General features: G+C 42.5%; 1 protein-coding gene across 1 annotated transcript in view; it reads left to right on the forward strand.

Annotated features, from left to right (window-relative positions):
• LOC123978986 (latent-transforming growth factor beta-binding protein 2-like) overlaps positions 1-18,976 on the forward strand; it is an 84,518-nt gene that overhangs the window by 28,645 nt on the left and 36,897 nt on the right. The window contains exons 4-8 of the mRNA XM_046062661.1: positions 2,408-2,673; positions 3,677-3,853; positions 6,754-6,960; positions 9,043-9,326; positions 10,501-10,603. Coding sequence (XP_045918617.1) covers positions 2,408-2,673; positions 3,677-3,853; positions 6,754-6,960; positions 9,043-9,326; positions 10,501-10,603 — 1,037 coding nt within the window. The remainder of the gene's footprint in view (positions 1-2,407; positions 2,674-3,676; positions 3,854-6,753; positions 6,961-9,042; positions 9,327-10,500; positions 10,604-18,976) is intronic.

Raw genomic sequence — 18,976 nt, forward strand, 5'->3', positions numbered from 1 at the left:
CTTCAAAGAGTGAAATACTCACTTTAAATTTGGAAAGCAAGCATTTCATGCTGATGTCATAGCCTGATTGTGATATCAATAATCGCCTTATTCATTACTTGTTTTATTATTGTACTTTTTCATTTTTGGTACCAACCAATATTTTTATTTTTATACATATCTTCAAATATAAGAAGCCGGCATTATCTTACATCTAATCCTTGGTCTCTGAGTCTCATTTTAAACACCTCACTTTTGCTCCAGCAGCCGAACCAACCGACTTAACCAACCAATCAGATCACGGCCCTACCCATAATCCTTCCTGTGTGCTACAATAGGGCTTAGGGGAACTGAATCTGATCATAACATACTAATATTGAAGACCACTCAACTTACAACTTCCTAATATATAAGCTTTCAGTTAGCAGTTAGTACTTTTACGAAAGACATGTTTTATAAATTAAGTATATTTTTCCAATCCTTTTATTTACTCATTTCTCATGTTGTTGTACCATATACTCATTCAGCAGCTTTCTTATCATCACCATCAGTGACTTATTTAAAACTTTATGGCCACCATTTGATACCCAAAACATTTTTTCCATCTGTCTGTTCAAACCATGTTCCATGTAATCTTGGCAGAGGTCTTCAAAATTGCTTTCAAGTCACCCAGAACAAGGCGGGGCAATGGTTCCTCCTTGGATCGCCTTGAAGTGCCTAATGATGACATCAAACGTTCAGTTTAAGTTGTTCTTGCCCTCGCGGGCCCCCCTGATCTGCAGGCAGAGAGGGCAGCGGTGAGCTCATGCTGGGAGGAAGTCACTTTGCCATTGAAAGGGAGAGAGACAGAAGGAGCAACATCTGGCTAAGCCTAGGAAGGGAGGCAGGATGCATGCAGGCCAGGTGTCACTGTTAGCTATGGAAAAAAACATCATAATTTGGAGTGAGCAGTGGTTTAACCACCTCCTATAAGTCCTTACCACCTTGACACTGGCACCCCTTGTTTCCCTGTGTCACATCCTATTCCCAGGACCCGCACTCGAGAGTCAGGATCTGGGTCAGCAGCTGTCAGCTATAGGTGCTGCCTGTCGTCTTTCGAAAAGATGACGTGAGAGACCATTATCAAATGTTTGTCTCCCTTTTCCCCTTCTCATTTAGTGTCCTTATCCCATTGGCAGTGGGAATGTGGTTTTGTACTCTGTGAATAAAGAGACATGCATGGGCTTGTGCTACATCTACCAGCTGTGCTAGCTGTAGCGTGTGTGTGATTGTGTGTTTGTGTATGCGAGTGTGTGTACACATATGTGTTTATTTGCCTGATTACCTTTTGTGTGTCTGTGTGTCAATTTGTAAATATGTAGTGTATGGCTAAAAACCACTTGTAATCAATGTTAATGCATGGTTTATAACCTCTTTTAGGGTTTCATTACAGCCCCAATACCTTACAGGGCTACAGGTGTGCTTTGTAGAACTGTTCTTCTGATCTACCCGGCATGGTTCATCTTTGTCTTGCTCTGCTGACTGTCTGTCAGGGCAGATCAGTGGGAGCCAGATGTTTTTTGCAGGGCTGAATCCCAGCACTCAAGCTGTCTTAGACTCCCAGAGCAAAGGTAGGCCCGTCCGCCTGTCTGTCTGAGAGGCACGCGCCTCCCCCAGGTCGCTCACATGAGCTCAGCTTCCAGGTCATGCAACACAGGCTCAGTAATTGACCCAAATCAAATGCTCACCGGTGAAAAACGTGCCCTTTGCAGCCCTGGTCGAGCTTTGTTCTTCGACCCTAGTTTTAATACTTCCTCCAGTCTGGTGCAACACTCAGGATGTTGCTCCCTGGTTGGCCACAGTCAGACGGAACAGGGAGTTCATAATCTAGTCAAGCAGACACAATGGGTGATGGAAAGGTTTTGTAGTCCTGATGGAAAGATCTAATGTGTCTAATCACACACTTTCCTCTGAGGAAAACAGACCTGCCACTCACACACAAAGGACCTTTGGGTTTATTTCCCTTTGGTTGCCTGATAATTTATTTTTTTGTTAATCAGTGATGAAAAATCTTCTCTTGTGAAATGTCTTTACTGTCAAACTGAATCTTTCATTAATCAGTGAGGGTCATGGCTGACTTACAGCAGATGTTAGTTGAGAAACCCTATGTGCTTAAAAATGATATGGTTTTATTAATTTAATTCAAACTAATTATTTCCAAATCATTGTGTCTCATCTATAAAATCAATTAAGCAAAGCAATGACCTAAGACAGCCTGTTTTTCTCTTAGGAATATTATTTTCTGTTGCACACAGTGACCACGTTTAAACAGATTTCACGGTGATGCACATACGTTGCTGATGGGTGTATCTTTGTGAGTGTATGTAAGTGTGGGACATTAGCGTTTGTCTGAGGTCATATGTTTATGGTCTTGTGATGTGATTGACAGGACCCAAGTGAGACGGGGACCCCCTGACTCCTCCTCTCAGCAGACTGGGACCTCACGCACTGTGAAACGTTATCCATCATCCTCTGGACCTATAACATCCAACGCTCTACCCAGTGGCAATGGCTACACTGACGGATATGGCAATGAGCACAGAAACTGGCACGGACACAGAAATGGGCATAGTATTGTGCACTCCTTTAACACTCACAAGCCTACCAGCGACAGCCAGCTACACGGACAGTTCAACAATGCATTATTACCAGCAGGTAAGAACTAATACATTTAAATATCTATTCCACACTGTGAAATGAATATCATAAAACTTTACTGATCTCTTCTCACCTTATGTGCATATTTAACATTTCCACTCTCCCTATCCACATCAAAACAAACACAGGCCATTCTGGATCTATTCACACAGGCTGGGATACATAAATACACATGTATGGTGTCATCGTTAACTGGAACATTAGCCACAAGAAAAAAAAATGGCAGCTTCCCAGGCTGCACTTCCCTTCTCCGAATGGCTACCCACCCCACCCCCTATGTGGTCCTCATCAGACCAGACAGACGTTTAATATCAAAGCTGCACACAGTGTGTGAGCATGTGTGTGTGTGTGTGTGTGTGCTCTGCTGGTCCACAATCACCTGGAGAGGAGTATGGGCAGCGTGTGTGTTATTGTGTGTTTGCACAGCTACATGCTTGATATCTTTGGGAATCTGCACTGTCACCTCTCTGACATGACAGGCACTGAACCTTGGCGCCTCTACCCACAACAAAAAGAAAAGTGATCTCGTCTTTCCTAATTTTTATTCTCCCCTCACTACTTCATCCTCTGATCCACTATCCAGCATACACAGCTGTCTGCTGTTGAAGCTTCCCTTGTTTTTTAGCCCTGTACCAGAGCAACGGCTGTTGAACAGCTTCCCACCATTACACAACATTCACTTGCACTCACACTCTCTTTGTCTCCTTCACACATACACACATCCAAAACACCTTCTCCGAAAGATAAAGGGCTTGGAGGCTAGCCCGATACCTAATAGTATTCACTCCCTCATTTACTGGCCTGTGGCACATCGCTCATTCAGCTGCAGCGTGCCACTGGCGAGCCGTCAGCACACACCCTCGCACACTTATAAAACTCCCTTTGCCCAGATGGGGAGTGTGTCACAGTGAGGCTGAAGGAGGAAGGATGCAGCTCGTCTCCAGCCTGACTCTGCTGCTGCTGCTGCTCCTTCTCACCCAGGTGTGTGTGTGTTTTCCAGGGGCCAACCTCACCTCCAACCTGGACCGCATCAAGATCGTCTTCACGCCCATGCGGTGCCACAGGGTGTGCAGTGGTGGGCGCTGCTACAACAACTGTGAGAAGGGGGACATCACCACAGTCTACAGCGAGAACTTGCACCAGCAGCAGCAGCCAAAGAACCAGGGCTTCCGACTCTGTGAGTGACAACTCCGGGCCCTCTGATTATCATTTACCATTCTTGTCTGCTTGTCATCCTTTCTTCTTCTTTTCACTTCTCTTCCCCTCTCTCTTATTGTCTCTCTTGCTTACTTTTCGATTCTCACACATTTCCCCCGTGTCTCCATCCTACTTTCTCATTCCTTTTTTTATGGGGTGAGCTTTCACAAAATGGGTTTCCAGTGGCATGCTGTCTGTTCTGAATACCAAGCTCAGACAGGAGGCAGAGTGGTGGAGATGAAAGCTGAGAACTGCGCTAAAAACTCTCACTGCCAAAGAGAAAAAGAGACAGGGAAAGCGTCAGAGACGAGGGTATACCAGATTAAAAGCGGGCTCTGTAAAAGGAGGCTAATCGTCCCTTGCGCACACACACGTGGAGCTGGTGGTCCCACGCTCCCAACACTTAGCCCCATTTTTTGCGGTTTACACCTCGCGGTTGGCCCCACCGTTAACCATTTAACATGCTCCCTGGGAGAGCAGGAGCGAAAGAAAGAGAAGAGGCAGAAAGAGAGAAAGAGTAGCAGCATGAACAGGATTTTATAGGGATTACATTAAACCTTTCATTTATCCGGGGGGCTTTGCTCCAAATTCACACAGGAGTGTCCATGGGAAGGGTGGGGGGCGGTCAATTCCAAGGGGAGAGTCGTACCCCCGCATGTTTCTTAGTTTTCTCAACAGTTTTAAGGGTCTAGCTAAGGCTCAGACCAATTACTACTTGTGGATTAGAGGGTGCATGTACCACACATACACATACAACTCACATACAAACTCAAACAGACATACAACCTAAACATGCAACCAACCTTAACCTAAGTACACAAGGCTCTTTGGGGTGGACCAAGCTGACTTATGAATATATAAACAGGATGATGTTGCAGATTTATGTGCCCATTAATGGGGCTTTGGAACATGGTCTAGATATTCCAAACACTTCAGCGTCCTGCCAGAGGCCTTCCACAAGATTACATTCCTGGCACCTCCGCTTTATCCTGAGGAGGGGTTTGTTTTTATGCCCCATTTTTAATTCTTTAAAAGTCCCCTTCATTATGTAAAAGTGTGTGTTGTAAAAGTGTGCTAAAAAGAGATTGCTTTCCATTTAGGCTTGCATCCTGTTATTGCTTGAGTGTGCGTGTTCGTCGAGGAATGTCAAGTGGACAGCAGACAGTTGTCTCATGCTGTTGTTATGTTCCTTACACAGTGCAGTAAAATCTGGCTGGATAATTACAACAGGCTCCCTTGATACGCACCCTGTGTACAACACTTACTTTAAAGCCTGATATTAGATTGTGTAGAAGTCTTTATTGAGTGAGAAGCGTGTGCGTATGTGTGTTGTTAAATGGACAGACAGATAGTCAGACAGGGAGTGTGGTGTGCAGAGTCGACAGTAGGTTGTTGTCTAAGAATAGTTCCTGCCCCATGCCGTGTGGGATTGGCCTGACACAGACCAGTGCAGACCTGCATCCCACATTGAGAGGATTTAATAGCCTCTTTGAGCTGATAATTTAACTAGCATGTCTAATCACAGCAGGCCTTCCTGTGTGCGGGGACACCTCCACTGGACCTTTCTCAGTCTCTCCGTCTGTCTTTCCACCTCTTTTTCCTCTTTCTCTCCATTACTGTAGTTTCTGTTTTCAATCTATTCTATTCACAATCTCCTCTCCTAATACCTTTCATTCCCTGTTACTCTTCTATTCTGATTTCATCCCTCCCTCTCTTCCTCCTATTCCTCCTCCAGTCTTTCTGTTGTTAATGCAATGTGACGGGAAGCTCATTCCCTACATGCCATCAAGACTGTCCAGCGTCTCTCTGTTCCCTGTTTGCACCCTGTTAGTGTGTTACTGTCTGTCTCGATGAGACAGAGAGCATGCAGCTCACAGCATGTTTCCATCACTAGCATCCACTTTCGTCTTTCATCTCATAGTATGTGGGCCATCTGTATCTCAAACTGTCTTGTAATGCAGTCCTCATTTTTGTGGTGTGTGGTACTGCTGAGCCGGAAAAGTGCAGTGCTTTGCTTTTTCATCCTTTCTGCCCCCAAATGTTTTTTCTTATTCGTCATGGTTGGATGGATTTTTTTCATTTGATAGTCTTTGATGTTTTGAGTTAGATGAGGTCAGGTCAGAGCTAACCTGTAGATGAGAGCAGACCCAGGTATGTATGGTGCTGGTGCTGGCACCCATCCGTTATCCCAAAAGATAAGACCAAAAGGGCTGTGAAAGCAGTACTGTCAAGCACCATCTGGCCAGTGCAGGACTTTCCTCTCTTTCTCTCCCCAGGGTAAATTGCAAACCATAAATCAGACTGAGCACGTTCTGGGATTCAATTTACTTACACGGTTAACAGTCAGTTGCCCTCCTTTGAAATTTTGTACATAATATGATAGTTGGGGAAAGCCATACAAGCAAGTGTTCTATACAGATATCCACACTCGTTATTTTCTCTGAATTATTACAGGATGAATCACCAATCATCACCCTGCACAGGAGTATGCAATTACTAATGTGAGGCAAAACATGCCAATGAAGGAGGTGGAGCATGAGGGGCAGTGCCATGGCTCTGCCCTCAGGAAAACGTCCTTGGCACATGGAAACTTTATAAATGCGGAATGAGGTGCCTGGTAGTGCCAAAGTAGAGAACAGCATGACCATCACTAACCATTTGCAAACAAAGCCTGTCCACATGAAGCCTCAGCACATGCCCTTCCTATTAGGACTACCCCCTCTGTTTGTTATTACCAGATCTTTGTGTATGAAGTTGCATAAATCTGTGCAATTAAATGTGACATGTTATATATGCTAACAAATATCTCACTTCTAATAACTTCCTCATCTTTTTCTCTTTACCTTTGACACATTCTTTCTCTCTTCTTCCTCCCTGCAGTCTTCTGTCAGATACCCTGTCTTAATGGAGGCAAATGCATTGGCAGAGACCTGTGCTGGTGTCCATCAAACTCAACAGGGAAGTTTTGCCACCTGCCAGTTCCGCCTCCTGCGAGACCTACTCCTCACAGCCACAAGGATGCCAGCCACCAGAGACCAAAATCTCCCTCCCACTCCATGTACACTCTCCCACTGTCCAATCAGCAAGGTGATCCCCCAGCACTGTGACAAATGCTGCCTTTCCACTGACCTCTTTTACAGAGAAAATTTGGCACTTTTTATTTGGATGTCCATTCAGTGTCAATGGTAAATAATTTTGTCACTGTGTTCTGTATTGATCAAGAAAGCAAAGTTCTCCTGATAACGGAGCCTTGTCAGCAATGCCTACATGTACCAGGATGCATTGCACGTGAGCTCCTGATATGCTCGTGGTGGGATCTGATAACCTTGGTAGTCGGGAATGACGTCAGTTGACTGCGTTCTAGTACAACAACAGATTTAGGTCAGAAAACCGAGATGGACTCTTCTAGCCAATGTTAGCAATACCAGTTGATAACGCTGTATTTTGCGCATACAAACACCGTAGAAACGTGTCCACAAGTTGGACAATTCTGTGTGTATGATTTAATGGGACACAGACAGTAGTGCGATAAGCTGTATATTACTACAGCTGTCACTCTGTTAACGGATCCAGAACTGCACTTTCACTCACCGGGACATAAAAACATGTATAGAATCACCAGTAAAATCTAATAAAAATTGCTGAAAAAATGACAACCCAAAATAAGGTTTAAAAAGCGTTTTTCCCAACTGGTTATACTTCTACTACACATACATCACTACTACCACGAAAAACAGACCCTTACGTTAGTGGAACCACACAATTGGCTGAAATATGTTTAACGCTTTGGCTGATTAAAGTAGACAATTGGCTTTCTAGTGGGAGGGGCAGGATAACCACCATCTTTGGCTTTACGGGCTTATTCAAACATTTGTCCAACTTCGCGGCATCTAGAGTGCAACTCCTGGCTACCTAGACGAAGAAGCTAGAATTCCAAGCTGAAGTAACCTGTAGTTCTTCCTTGCCTCCAACTATGTCACTGTCACATCAAACGACGGTGCTGGATGCAGGAAGAACTACTTAGATGTCTCTGTCAATATAACATATGCTGAGGACTCTATTACTTTAATATACTGCATTTACCAACAAACCTGATTGGATATCCACATAAAATGTGCCAAATTTTCCTTTAAAGGTCACACACACCTTTTTAAATGCATACGAGTCTACTCCTTGATTTTGAACACTGTTTACTCTCTGCCTGTGTTGGACAGCAGTGTAGGTCAGACTCTATGTTGAGCAGAACTAGTAATGGATGACTCAGTGGAGGTCCTCATACTGTTCGCACAATGCTGCTTTTATCAAACAGAAGTGGATATTAGAAACATAGCAAGGCATGATCATGAAGTTATAAGAAAGAATATAAAAGTGAAAGATGTGCTCACTTTACATCTCTGCTCTGATATCATTTTTTATTTTCTCCTTGCATCTGGCTCAGCATCTCGCTCTGTTTAACGGTAAGTAGAAGCAGAAGCCTTGTCTTAGATCATTTAAATTCCACTGAGAAATCGTTCATCCTCCTATTTTGAATTAAATTTTATGAATAATCATAATTATGGCATGAGTCCAATGTCTGTATTGTCATGACAAAACAAAGAAATGATCCTTCCTGTCCATATGCTTTATATACGTACAGAGACAGTTTTATGTCCAGGGCTCTTGATAAGGTCCACTTCTTCTCCTTGGACTCTCCCTGCTGTCTGTCTGTAAGACTATGATTTATGAGAGTGGGTCAGGATTCTGGGAAAAAACCCTGGCACTCCCTGAAGATAGATGCTTCCTCTCTGTCAGAAGGACAAAAGAGCGCATTCTCTACATTGCAACATCTTCTCAACTCCTCAACAAATCTGTTTTTGGTCTTTAAGATGATTTGATTTAAACCAGAGAATCTGAAACTCTTTGTGTTGTTGTTGTTATTTTGTAGTATCTTAATTGTGTCTTTTCTGCCGGGAATTCCCCATGTAGATCTCATAACTTTGTGATGAAGTAAGCTAAGTGTGTGGTGTGGTGTTAAGTTTGTGCAGGATGTTAGCTGATAGCTCGCAAACTGCAGTATGTATATACAAATTTTATCCCTTGGTTGAGGATGCTTCGACTTGCATTATTCAAAAAATTTGAAACTATAAACTATCCACTATATTGTATAAACTGTGGGTCTGTCCTTTCCAGTGTCACTCCACCCATCCTTGGTGAACGTCCACATTCATCACCCTCCAGAGGCCGAAGTCCACATCCACCAAGTAGCTCGGGTCCAGCCTGGGCAGAGACCGGCCACCACAGAGGGGGCTCACTCTGTCCAGCAGCGCTCCCAGCCTGGGAATGGACATGAAACCACCAATGATCATAACAGCAGGCACCCACATGCCAGTGGGAATGGCCATGGCCAAGCCAGGCCGCACAGCCGTCAGAATGGACATGTAGGAAGATGCTTTCAGGAAACAGTCGATGGACAGGTATTGTGTTAAGTCATTAAAACACACTGTACGCTGTCAACACTAGCTGATGTAAGCCACCTGGCCAATCCTAGCCTATCGCAGGGGTTGAAACTAGTGGGAGAGAGTGTTGTTTTACCATTTTGTTCTGATCCCATCACCGTCTCTGATACCTGCTTTCTCAAACAGGAAGTGTGCCTGTGGCTATGATTTATGTCATGTCCAGGATTTATGAGCTCTGACCGCACTGGTCATCTCATGTTCCACCAGCCCCCCCAACATAGGCATGTTATGAGTTAGGATGTGTTCAGAGGACCAAGGTTAAGCTTGAAATTCAGCCCATGTGCTCCTCTTTGTGGCTCAAAAGAGAAGACTTTCATGGTCTATATGGATACAGTATGGCACATACTGCAAATCTACTATACTTAGCATGACCAGGATAATGTACGGATGACACAACAGACATATTGAAGAGAAAAAGAAGTTAGGACAGGGAACGATGTACTGTAAGTGGCAGTGCGTGAGCTTGATTTATCCGAGGCTCAACACTGCATCTGTTTGCTTGGCTGTGATAAGGAGTTATGGTTGACTCTTAGCCTTTAGGTTTGCAGTTGCGACAACAAAACGATCTGCAGCAGAGTTGTTTTTGCCAGAAATTTTTCTTGAACAAGTTTGTTTGTGCTGAACTCCATACTTTGGTTTCACAGAGACCTTGAAAATAAACCCTCCAGTCACAGTGATTTTTCAGATAGATTTGCCCCAAACTAGGAGAGAACAAAAGCTTTAGCCTGTAGTTTTCCTTCCCTTTCCTGCCAGTATGCCAGTGTGGTGTTCTCCAGAAGAATGTAATTTCTGTTGCCTCTCTTTAGTTTCATAAATCCCTATTGGCCAAACATCCAATAAGTAAGGTCTGATAGGAATCTCTCTTCACAATTAGCCAAGTTCTTAAATGAGGCATGCCAGGAGATGCATAGTTATTTCTGAGACTCAGTGTTTATGTCCTCCTTCATCTAACCAGTCTCAGATGTGTCTGGTTCTCCCTGTCCTTGCAGATAGGTATACACGCACCCTTCGACAAATTCTGCCCTTGCCAACGCACACACATTTGCACGCAAAGAAGCATGCATGCACAAACATGTAACACGCATTCTCAAAACTCATTCCTTAGATTTAACACAGATGTGTGTTGTTGTAGTGTGGAAAGCCTCTGCCAGGCCTAACCAAACAGGATGATTGCTGTGGAAGTGTGGGCGCCTCCTGGGGTCTAAACAAGTGCCAAAAGTGTCCAACCAAACCAGGTAAGCCCCTCCTGACTAAAGCCATCAGATCTGAGCAATTTTTTGTTCCGCTCTGTTCCATTACATACTTAAATCTAATCCATCTCTAATCTGGTCTAATTCTGTTGGTATTATTTTCTGTTGTGCTATGTTGATCTCTTGGTATTCTTGTACTGTTATTCACATCGTTTCAAAACAGCAAAATGCAGCTGTGTTTAGTCAGTGTTATATGTTGTATTCCATAGAAGCAGTTGTTTATGGTTTTGAATGGATTTTTACAGCATTTATCGCAGTATTGATAACAATACTGATGACTGATGTTGATTAGCAATTAGCTTCATTAGACTCATTAGATTCCCTAACTCCTCAACTGTGTGACCTACACATACATCCCGTTGTAAAAATGAAGCTGTTTTCACTTCCATAAAAACCATGAAGCAATGAAAACACATTTAGCATGAAGATGAGAGCCTGGCAGGAGTGCCACCCACCCTGCGGGCAAACTGAGCCAACGTGGCCTCGAAAGAGTGAGGAAATGAGCAGCCGCAATTCAGCTGCTTCCTAACCAGAGCTGCGGTAGGTTTGAGAAACAGCAGCAGGGTGGTTGTACACTGGCAAGCAGGGTGGGTGGTGACAACCTTCACTGTGGATGGAGACTTTCACTGGGCCTGACAGTTCTGTGTGTTATTTAGGCCTCATGGCAACTTTGGTGGCATCTGGGGACAGTCTTTATTCCTGGCGCTCTTACATGCATACATACTACGGCCATGCTCGGAGATGTCAGTAGGCTGTCAAAGTCCTCGTACCCTGGGTAATGTCTGACCAGACCTTAATCAGAAGCAGACATTATCCCTCTCTGTCTCCTCCATCTATCATCGATGCTGATCCATTCTTTTCTCTCAAACTCTCTATCTCCCTTGGCAAGCCAGATTCTCGCTCTTCCTCAGTCCCCGGCATGATCTCTTTTGGCTCCCAGATGTTTCTCTCTGCTCCCTCCTTTGAAGTTTGAGGGAGAAGTGGAGTGACTATCCCATTCGCTCATTTTTGTGGATGTTTTGGGGGGCAGCATACTGTAGGCCCGGGTCCTAGGTCACACGCAGGCAGGGGATAGAGTGAATGAAATAGAGGAAAAATTAAGTCAAAATGAAGTCATGTACTATGTCCCAGAAGTCTTGGAGGGAGCTTTAATAAAAGAAATGCTTTGAATTCTCCTGTTCTCAGTTTAGACACTTGGCTAGCGCTTTCAGCTGCATTCTTCCCCTACTGGCTGAGACGTATGCTTTCTTACGTGTTTGACAGGAATGATATACAACCTGGAGACAACAGCTGTTGCTGTTCTTTTTATTTCATAGTGAATGGGTCAGTTGTCATCTTGCACTGTGGGGAAAAGTCACATACTGTAGCTTTATAAGAGCCTCCCGTGTCTCTTGTTGAGTATGTGATAATGATGTCATGAAAGCCCAGTTTGTATTTAGGGTTGTAATGCTACTATTGGTCAGTTTATAGCTGGTTACAAAATGTACTGTTGACTTAGAGCAAGAATTACTACTTCATTTATTTTATTACATTTATAGATGATGCCAAAATGACCACAACAAACAGTTCTGTTGCAAACTCTTATCCTATTCTAGGCCCATTTTGCCTCCACATCATTGTCAGTATTTGCATCAGCCTCACTCGATGTGAATGGTTCTGTATAAACTTATCAACAGCACATTGCTTTATACAAATAATATAGACTCATAATATGTTGCTGTTGTTGCAGTCTGGTTGTGTCTCTTTGTGAAGTCTGTGAAAATGTATGCATTTCAACACAACTGACGACATTATATAGCTGGATATTATTTATTATTATACACCAAGGACTTTATGTCACTGTTGTGGCAATACGGGAGGAGATTATGTGTGTGTATATGCAGGAGGGGTGACGTTATGGAGGCGTGAATGCCAGCGTGTCCCATCTCAGTGGGAGCCCAAGCCTTTAGGAGCCAATGCCTTTAACAGTCACATGCTGAGGATTCCTGGGTGGTAATGACATTCAGATCAACCAGAACAGGCTGTAGTCAGTTCCATCCCCCTGGTTCTGATGATGTGATTGGGTTAAAAAAAAAACCTGCACTGCACTCTGTGAATTTCAAACTGGTTCAGTCCAGGATTGTAGTTTCTGACAGAGACTGATGTAAAGGTGGTCAAAACGTGTCCTCATCCGAGTGCTAACCACTAACTTGTTGAGTCAACTGAGTAATGAGAGTAGGTGAGTCGGGCAGAAGGCAATTTGGGTGCACAAGTCCTATAAGAGGCACATAGCAGAAACTGAGATGAGGTTTATCCTTGAAAAGCAAAGAGCCAGGACAGTGTTGTTCGTGCAACTCTGGGGATGAGTTAAAGATACATTTCTATGAGTAAAGTAATCTGAGTTTACCTAAATCAACTGAAGGCCCCAGTCAGACATATTCTATAGTGTTGGCATGACACTGTATTGTTGTGCTGGCAGCCCCTCCCTCACTGTGACTTTCACAACAAATGGAATTCCACAAGCCGTTTGTCTCCCCATCTGTCATTGCTGGGCAGCTTCCCTCTCTGTAACTCTCCCCGTTTGCAATGCTGGGAGGCTTCCCAGGGAGCCAGATCAGATATCCCCAGGGCCTAAAATAACCACCACACCCACAGGAGCCTTGGCTTCCTCCAACTTTGCCTCCCTAGGTCATCAAGGTCATCATGATGTCACTGCCCTAGAGCTGTCTTTGCCCCGCCCTCTGTCCCACCTCTGTCTGTGGGAGTTGCCTAGCTGATTCGCTCCCCCCACCCACCCTCCCTGTGTCTCTCTGTAATGAGGACACTATTCTTCATGAGGTTTAGATCAATAAAGTCAGATGAGGCAAAGAAGGAGGGGGCCCACAGAGCTCCATGACTTCCAGATCTTCCCACATGAACTCATCCCTCCCAAATCTCCCATCCACTCCCTAGACATTTAATATGACATCCATCGAGGGGACAAAGCCTGCGGTTATTGCTTTTTATTAGCAGTGATCAAACATGAACACTTGTTAATGACCATCACAAACCAGAGATGCAGTGACTTTGCCTCAGAAATAGGCAGCGAGAGAACAGATGCATTGGAACAGCCCCACAGCAGCTTCTCATGGTGATTAGATAGAGACGTCACATATCTTTGACAGCATTTGATTCATTGATGTTGACTTAGTATTATCCCTTCACAACTCGAACGGTGGAATCTATTAGCCAGGCAGCAGCGTGGCTAATCAGGGCTGTGCAGTCCTAACCACTACCCAGAGTAAATCCCAGTTGGAGGCAGATGGATATGAAGTTTGTGTTGCATTTCTTAATTGGATACAAGCTAAGTTAAGCACATTTTTATTGGGAATTTACTGTGGTATGCCTTCTTTTGGAACTAGCCCAGGTGGTTAATATTCCACAGTGAATTGAAGATTATAGAGGAATGTGGGTCTGTTTTAAATGTGTGTTTGATGCGGCTCACATTGCCATCAGCATCTTGAACAAGGGCGTTAAGCAGAATTGTCAAACTACAAACAGAGATGTAAAATGCATACTTTCATGAATAGAAACAATGAAAAGTATGTTTTGAGTAAAGATTTAATGTTGCAGGAAAAATGAAATAATCTCTTCATCAAAGCCTTTTTGTTGCTGCTTCACATGTACTGTGGGATGGTAGTGTTGAGACAATATGATACAGATGCACAGCTAAGGCTGTTAATGATTGAGCACATATCTTGTAGCTTGTACGTCAGATTTGTGTCTATGTCTGTATCAGCAGGAGGATGTTGATATTAGTCCCATGCGTCTTAACTGATTAGTCTTTGCTTCACTAGCAGGGACACATATTTACAGGGCATGTGATATGGACCGTGCCAGAATGGCAAATGTGGCTCGTTCCAAGGAGACAAATAACTTATAATAATAATAATCTTTATTTATAATTCTTTATTTTCAAAAACAAGTTACAAAGTGCTTTAACAAGTGTAAAGACAATAATACCCAAAAGACAACAATACAAAAACAATACAAGATAAAAGCAAGAAAACATTGAAAAGACTAAAATACACGTTTAAGATAAATATAAAATAAGAAAAATTGAATAAAATAAAAGGGATAAAATAAAGTCAAATAAGATCGGGAAAGGCTCTCCTATAAAAGTATGTTTTAAGAAGGGACTTAAAAGAGTTCACTGACTCAGCTGACCTGATTTCCTCGGGCAGGCTGTTCCAGAGCCTCGGGGCCCTGACTGCAAACGCTCTGTCCCCTTTAGTTTTCAGTCGAGACTCTGGAACAGACAACAGACCTCTGCCCGAGGATCTCAAGGTAAAACAATACAAGATAAAAGCAAGAAAACATTGAAAAGACAAAGGCAAGGCCTAGGCAAAGGCCTAGAAGAGATGACTTTCCCATCTTAGACTCAAAAGACCTGAAACCCTCCATGGTCATTAAAGAGCTCTGTTTGCTCCTGGTTTTCTCTTGGCGGCACCAGTTTGTCCCATGGCGGCATGTCAGAAAGTAAATTGCTGGAAAGGGTCCTAAGGAGGACTTGGCTTTGCTATTGGTTGTTTTCCTATAGAGTGGCCCCCAATGGAGTAGAAGGGAAGACTGTCTCCTGTTCCCGTCCTGTGGATGGCATCAATCCCTCCTCCGTCCTGTCTCCCACGCGTTCTCAGGTTTTCCAGCCAGTTAAGGGGAGAAGCCCAACACTGAGGTTGCCTCCCAGGCAGGTCTCTGGGGAAGCTGGTGAAGGGCTCTGAGCCCCGTGATTGATGGACCAGACCTCTCAATCGCCTTAGAAGAACAGGCCTCAGGCCGGGTGGTCCGCAGAGTGATTGTACCAAATTAGCAATTAAAGATTTCTGTACAGCTGAGGAACTCATCTGACTATAAACTCCCTCCGTTCTCAGCCTCCTGCCTCCTTCTCTCTTTACTTTCTCTCTCATTTAGCATAAGCTGTCCTTTCATTTGAATACCCTCAGCAGGCCCCTGCATGAAGCAAATTTTACTTTCATGTTGAAAAGAGACTTAAGGGATTTATTCAAATTTAATTTAGAACAGCACCGCCAATCAAGAAGCTCCAAGGAATTTGAATTACACTTTCAGGTCAGGGAATTCGAGCAAATATTATTGAACAGTTGCCAGTGGAATGCACGACACAACTGAATGGAGACGGACAATAAATTAGTAAGGGGTGACAAAGTCTTTTGTTGAAGAGGGCTAAATGGATAGACAACAATTGGAAGTTTCTGTCTGTACCCTCAGTGGATACAGACCAGTCTGGCCCTACAGTCTTTGTAGCCAAGGGTGACACTAATGATGCGCAGCTTGAGTTCTCTCTTGCAAGCCACTGCCTGTGTTACTGTGGTTTCTACACAAATGACTGTAGAAACAAGCATGAGAACGGACACATCATTAAATCCTCTGAGAATGATACCGCAATTCTTTTTGTAAAATAATGAAAATTAAATGGCCAAGTTGTCACAGATTTTTAGTCCTGGTGCTTCTCTTCTTTTCTTGAGGTGAATGTTCAGAAGACATGTTTCTGATTTGCGGGTACAGTAGCCCAGGATTCACGCACAAGCCTCAACTACAGGGATTTACCCAACCTTGCTCCAACATTACAAAATTTGTTAATTAATGCAACAACCAATACTGTCTGTATTTTATAGTAAATGCATCCTGCAGAAGGCAACTGGTGTTTACGAGGGACGTTGTCAAACTCTACTCAGTTTCAGCAGCTGGTTTTTAAACCTTACTGCAAACATATTGCCCTTAGGGAACAATAAAGATCTACTGAACTGAACTCTGATAGCAAGCATTTTTATTTCCAGGACGTGCATGAGGAAACGCTGAGTACAGTGTGCCAAATTAGATCCTATGTGCAAATAAAGTTTTACGAACATACTGTAAATGTGTCTGATATATGTGTAAATATACCAACTTTACATCAAGTTTTAAAGCTGCTCAAGACTGTAACATCTCAGTCTTTTCTCTGAAGGCATTTTAAGACAAGCAGAGTTTTGAAATGAGCTGCCTCTCAGATTCATGTTGAAGTTGTTACTGACTGCCGAGGTCCTCACCTCCCTGCTAATAAGCTTTATTGAGACACCCGGACCTCCCCCACTGGGCTTCCCTTGGCATGTGCGCACTGCTGTCACTCAGACCAGACTTTCCCTGATCCCATCACTGCAGGAGGGTGTGCCCACCGCCCTACCACAACAGCTCATTACTCAGAAACTTTGAAAGGGGGATTAGGAGGGTGCGGAGGAAGATGAGGAGGTGGGCAGACAGGAACAGGGGCGTCGCTTTGACACAGTTCCCCCCTTTTCCCGTTGCCCCCTTCATTCTGACCCACTTCTGTTTTGTCAACCCTCAGGTACATTGACCCTGCCTGGTCCACTGGGTCACAGCAGGACCAAAACATAACTCAGCTTCCAGGAGCGCGTTCCCAGAAAGCCTCCATGTGGCACACATTCCAGTCACTCCTGGGAAAATGACACAAACTCATGACTGATTGCTGGGTTTTGTATTGACAGTAGATGTTTACAGAATACATATTGTTGTGAAATCTCAACCCATATCCTTCCATTTACTAACATTGGAAAGTAATGACTGAGCTTGCAAACAAATAGCTGAGCAAGACTGGAGATTCATTGTATGTGTTTGCTATTGCTTGTAATTTCTAATGGCGTAGGTGGCTGAAGAGGATAGATGGGTTATAGAGATGTGGTGTTTTATGGTCCAGAAAGCCATGGTTTTCTGGAGCTTTGGTCACAAACACAGTGCAAATTTTATCCCTTTCCCAGAACACTCTGCTAGGGGAAGAGATGTGTTTTCTTTGCTGGCAAGGCTATGACCGTAGTTTCTTGAGTGCGTCACCTCTGTTTTCAACCCCTCGTCGCTGTGGCAGCAAATTCAAAGCAATGCTGTACTTTGGTAAAATATTGTGTTTTCTGGCCATAGTGAAAACCAAGGATTGTCATCACTGCCATTTGTTCCTGTTTTCTGTGAGTGGGAAATCTTGGATACCATGATTTCTCTCCATGTTTATTCTCAAAGGATGATGATGCAAGTAAAAATGATGGCAAAGGTTTATTCCACCATGATATATATATATATATATATATATATATATATATATATATATATATATATATATATATATATATATATATATATATATATATATATATATATATATATGTATATATATGTATATGTGTATATGTATATATATATATATATATATGTATGTATATGTGTATATGTATATGTATATATATGTATATGTGTATATATGTATATGTGTATATATGTATATGTGTATATATGTATATGTATATATATGTATATGTATATGTGTATATGTATATGTATATATATGTATATGTATGTATGTATATATATGTATATGTATGTATATATATATATGTATATGTATGTATATATATATATGTATATGTGTATATGTATGTATATATATGTATATGTGTATATGTATGTATATATATGTATATGTGTATATGTATGTATATATATGTATATGTGTATGTATATATATGTATATGTGTATGTATATATATGTATATGTGTATATGTATGTATATATATGTATATGTGTATATGTATGTATATATATGTATATGTGTATATGTATGTGTATATATATGTATATGTGTATATGTATGTGTATATATATGTATATGTGTATATGTATGTATATATATGTATATGTGTATATGTATGTGTATATATATGTATATGTGTATATGTATGTATATATATGTATATGTGTATATATATATGTGTGTGTGTTGTTAAATGCCTATTCATTTTCATGAATGTGAAAAGCCTGCCTGAACTAACATAGACATAGCAAACCTTGTTATGCATATGCTACATATGCCCTCAAATATTTTTTATATCTTGGAGAAACAACATTTTTCCAGTGTGTTTATGTGCTAAAAGTGCAGAACAGAGTCATGGCTATCATGATTATGAAGCAATATAAAGCAAGGTTCTACCATCATTGCTTTAGGCTGTCTGATTTATGACTGTAATGTGAGTGGACTGTAACAGTGAGAAACAGTTCCATCATGCTATAAAGCATGTCATTATTCTTAGAGCTTTTCTCACCCAAACACCAAATTTTCCCTCCAAAGAAGCTAGAAGTTGGATCTTCTACTTTCAACATTATTTGAAGCAAAAGTCTGTATCTGTTTGGAAACCTATTGAACATCATACACACTATCTCTTCCTCCCTGTCAAACACACAGATACACACAGACTTTCTCTTTGCCATATGATAGTCACATTGACCTCTCTATACATTTAATGGAGCATGCTGCTGGGGCTTGACTGGGTGCCGAATGAGTA

This window comes from Micropterus dolomieu, linkage group LG11, assembly GCF_021292245.1.
Source record: "Micropterus dolomieu isolate WLL.071019.BEF.003 ecotype Adirondacks linkage group LG11, ASM2129224v1, whole genome shotgun sequence".
NCBI classification, from domain to species: domain Eukaryota; kingdom Metazoa; phylum Chordata; class Actinopteri; order Centrarchiformes; family Centrarchidae; genus Micropterus; species Micropterus dolomieu.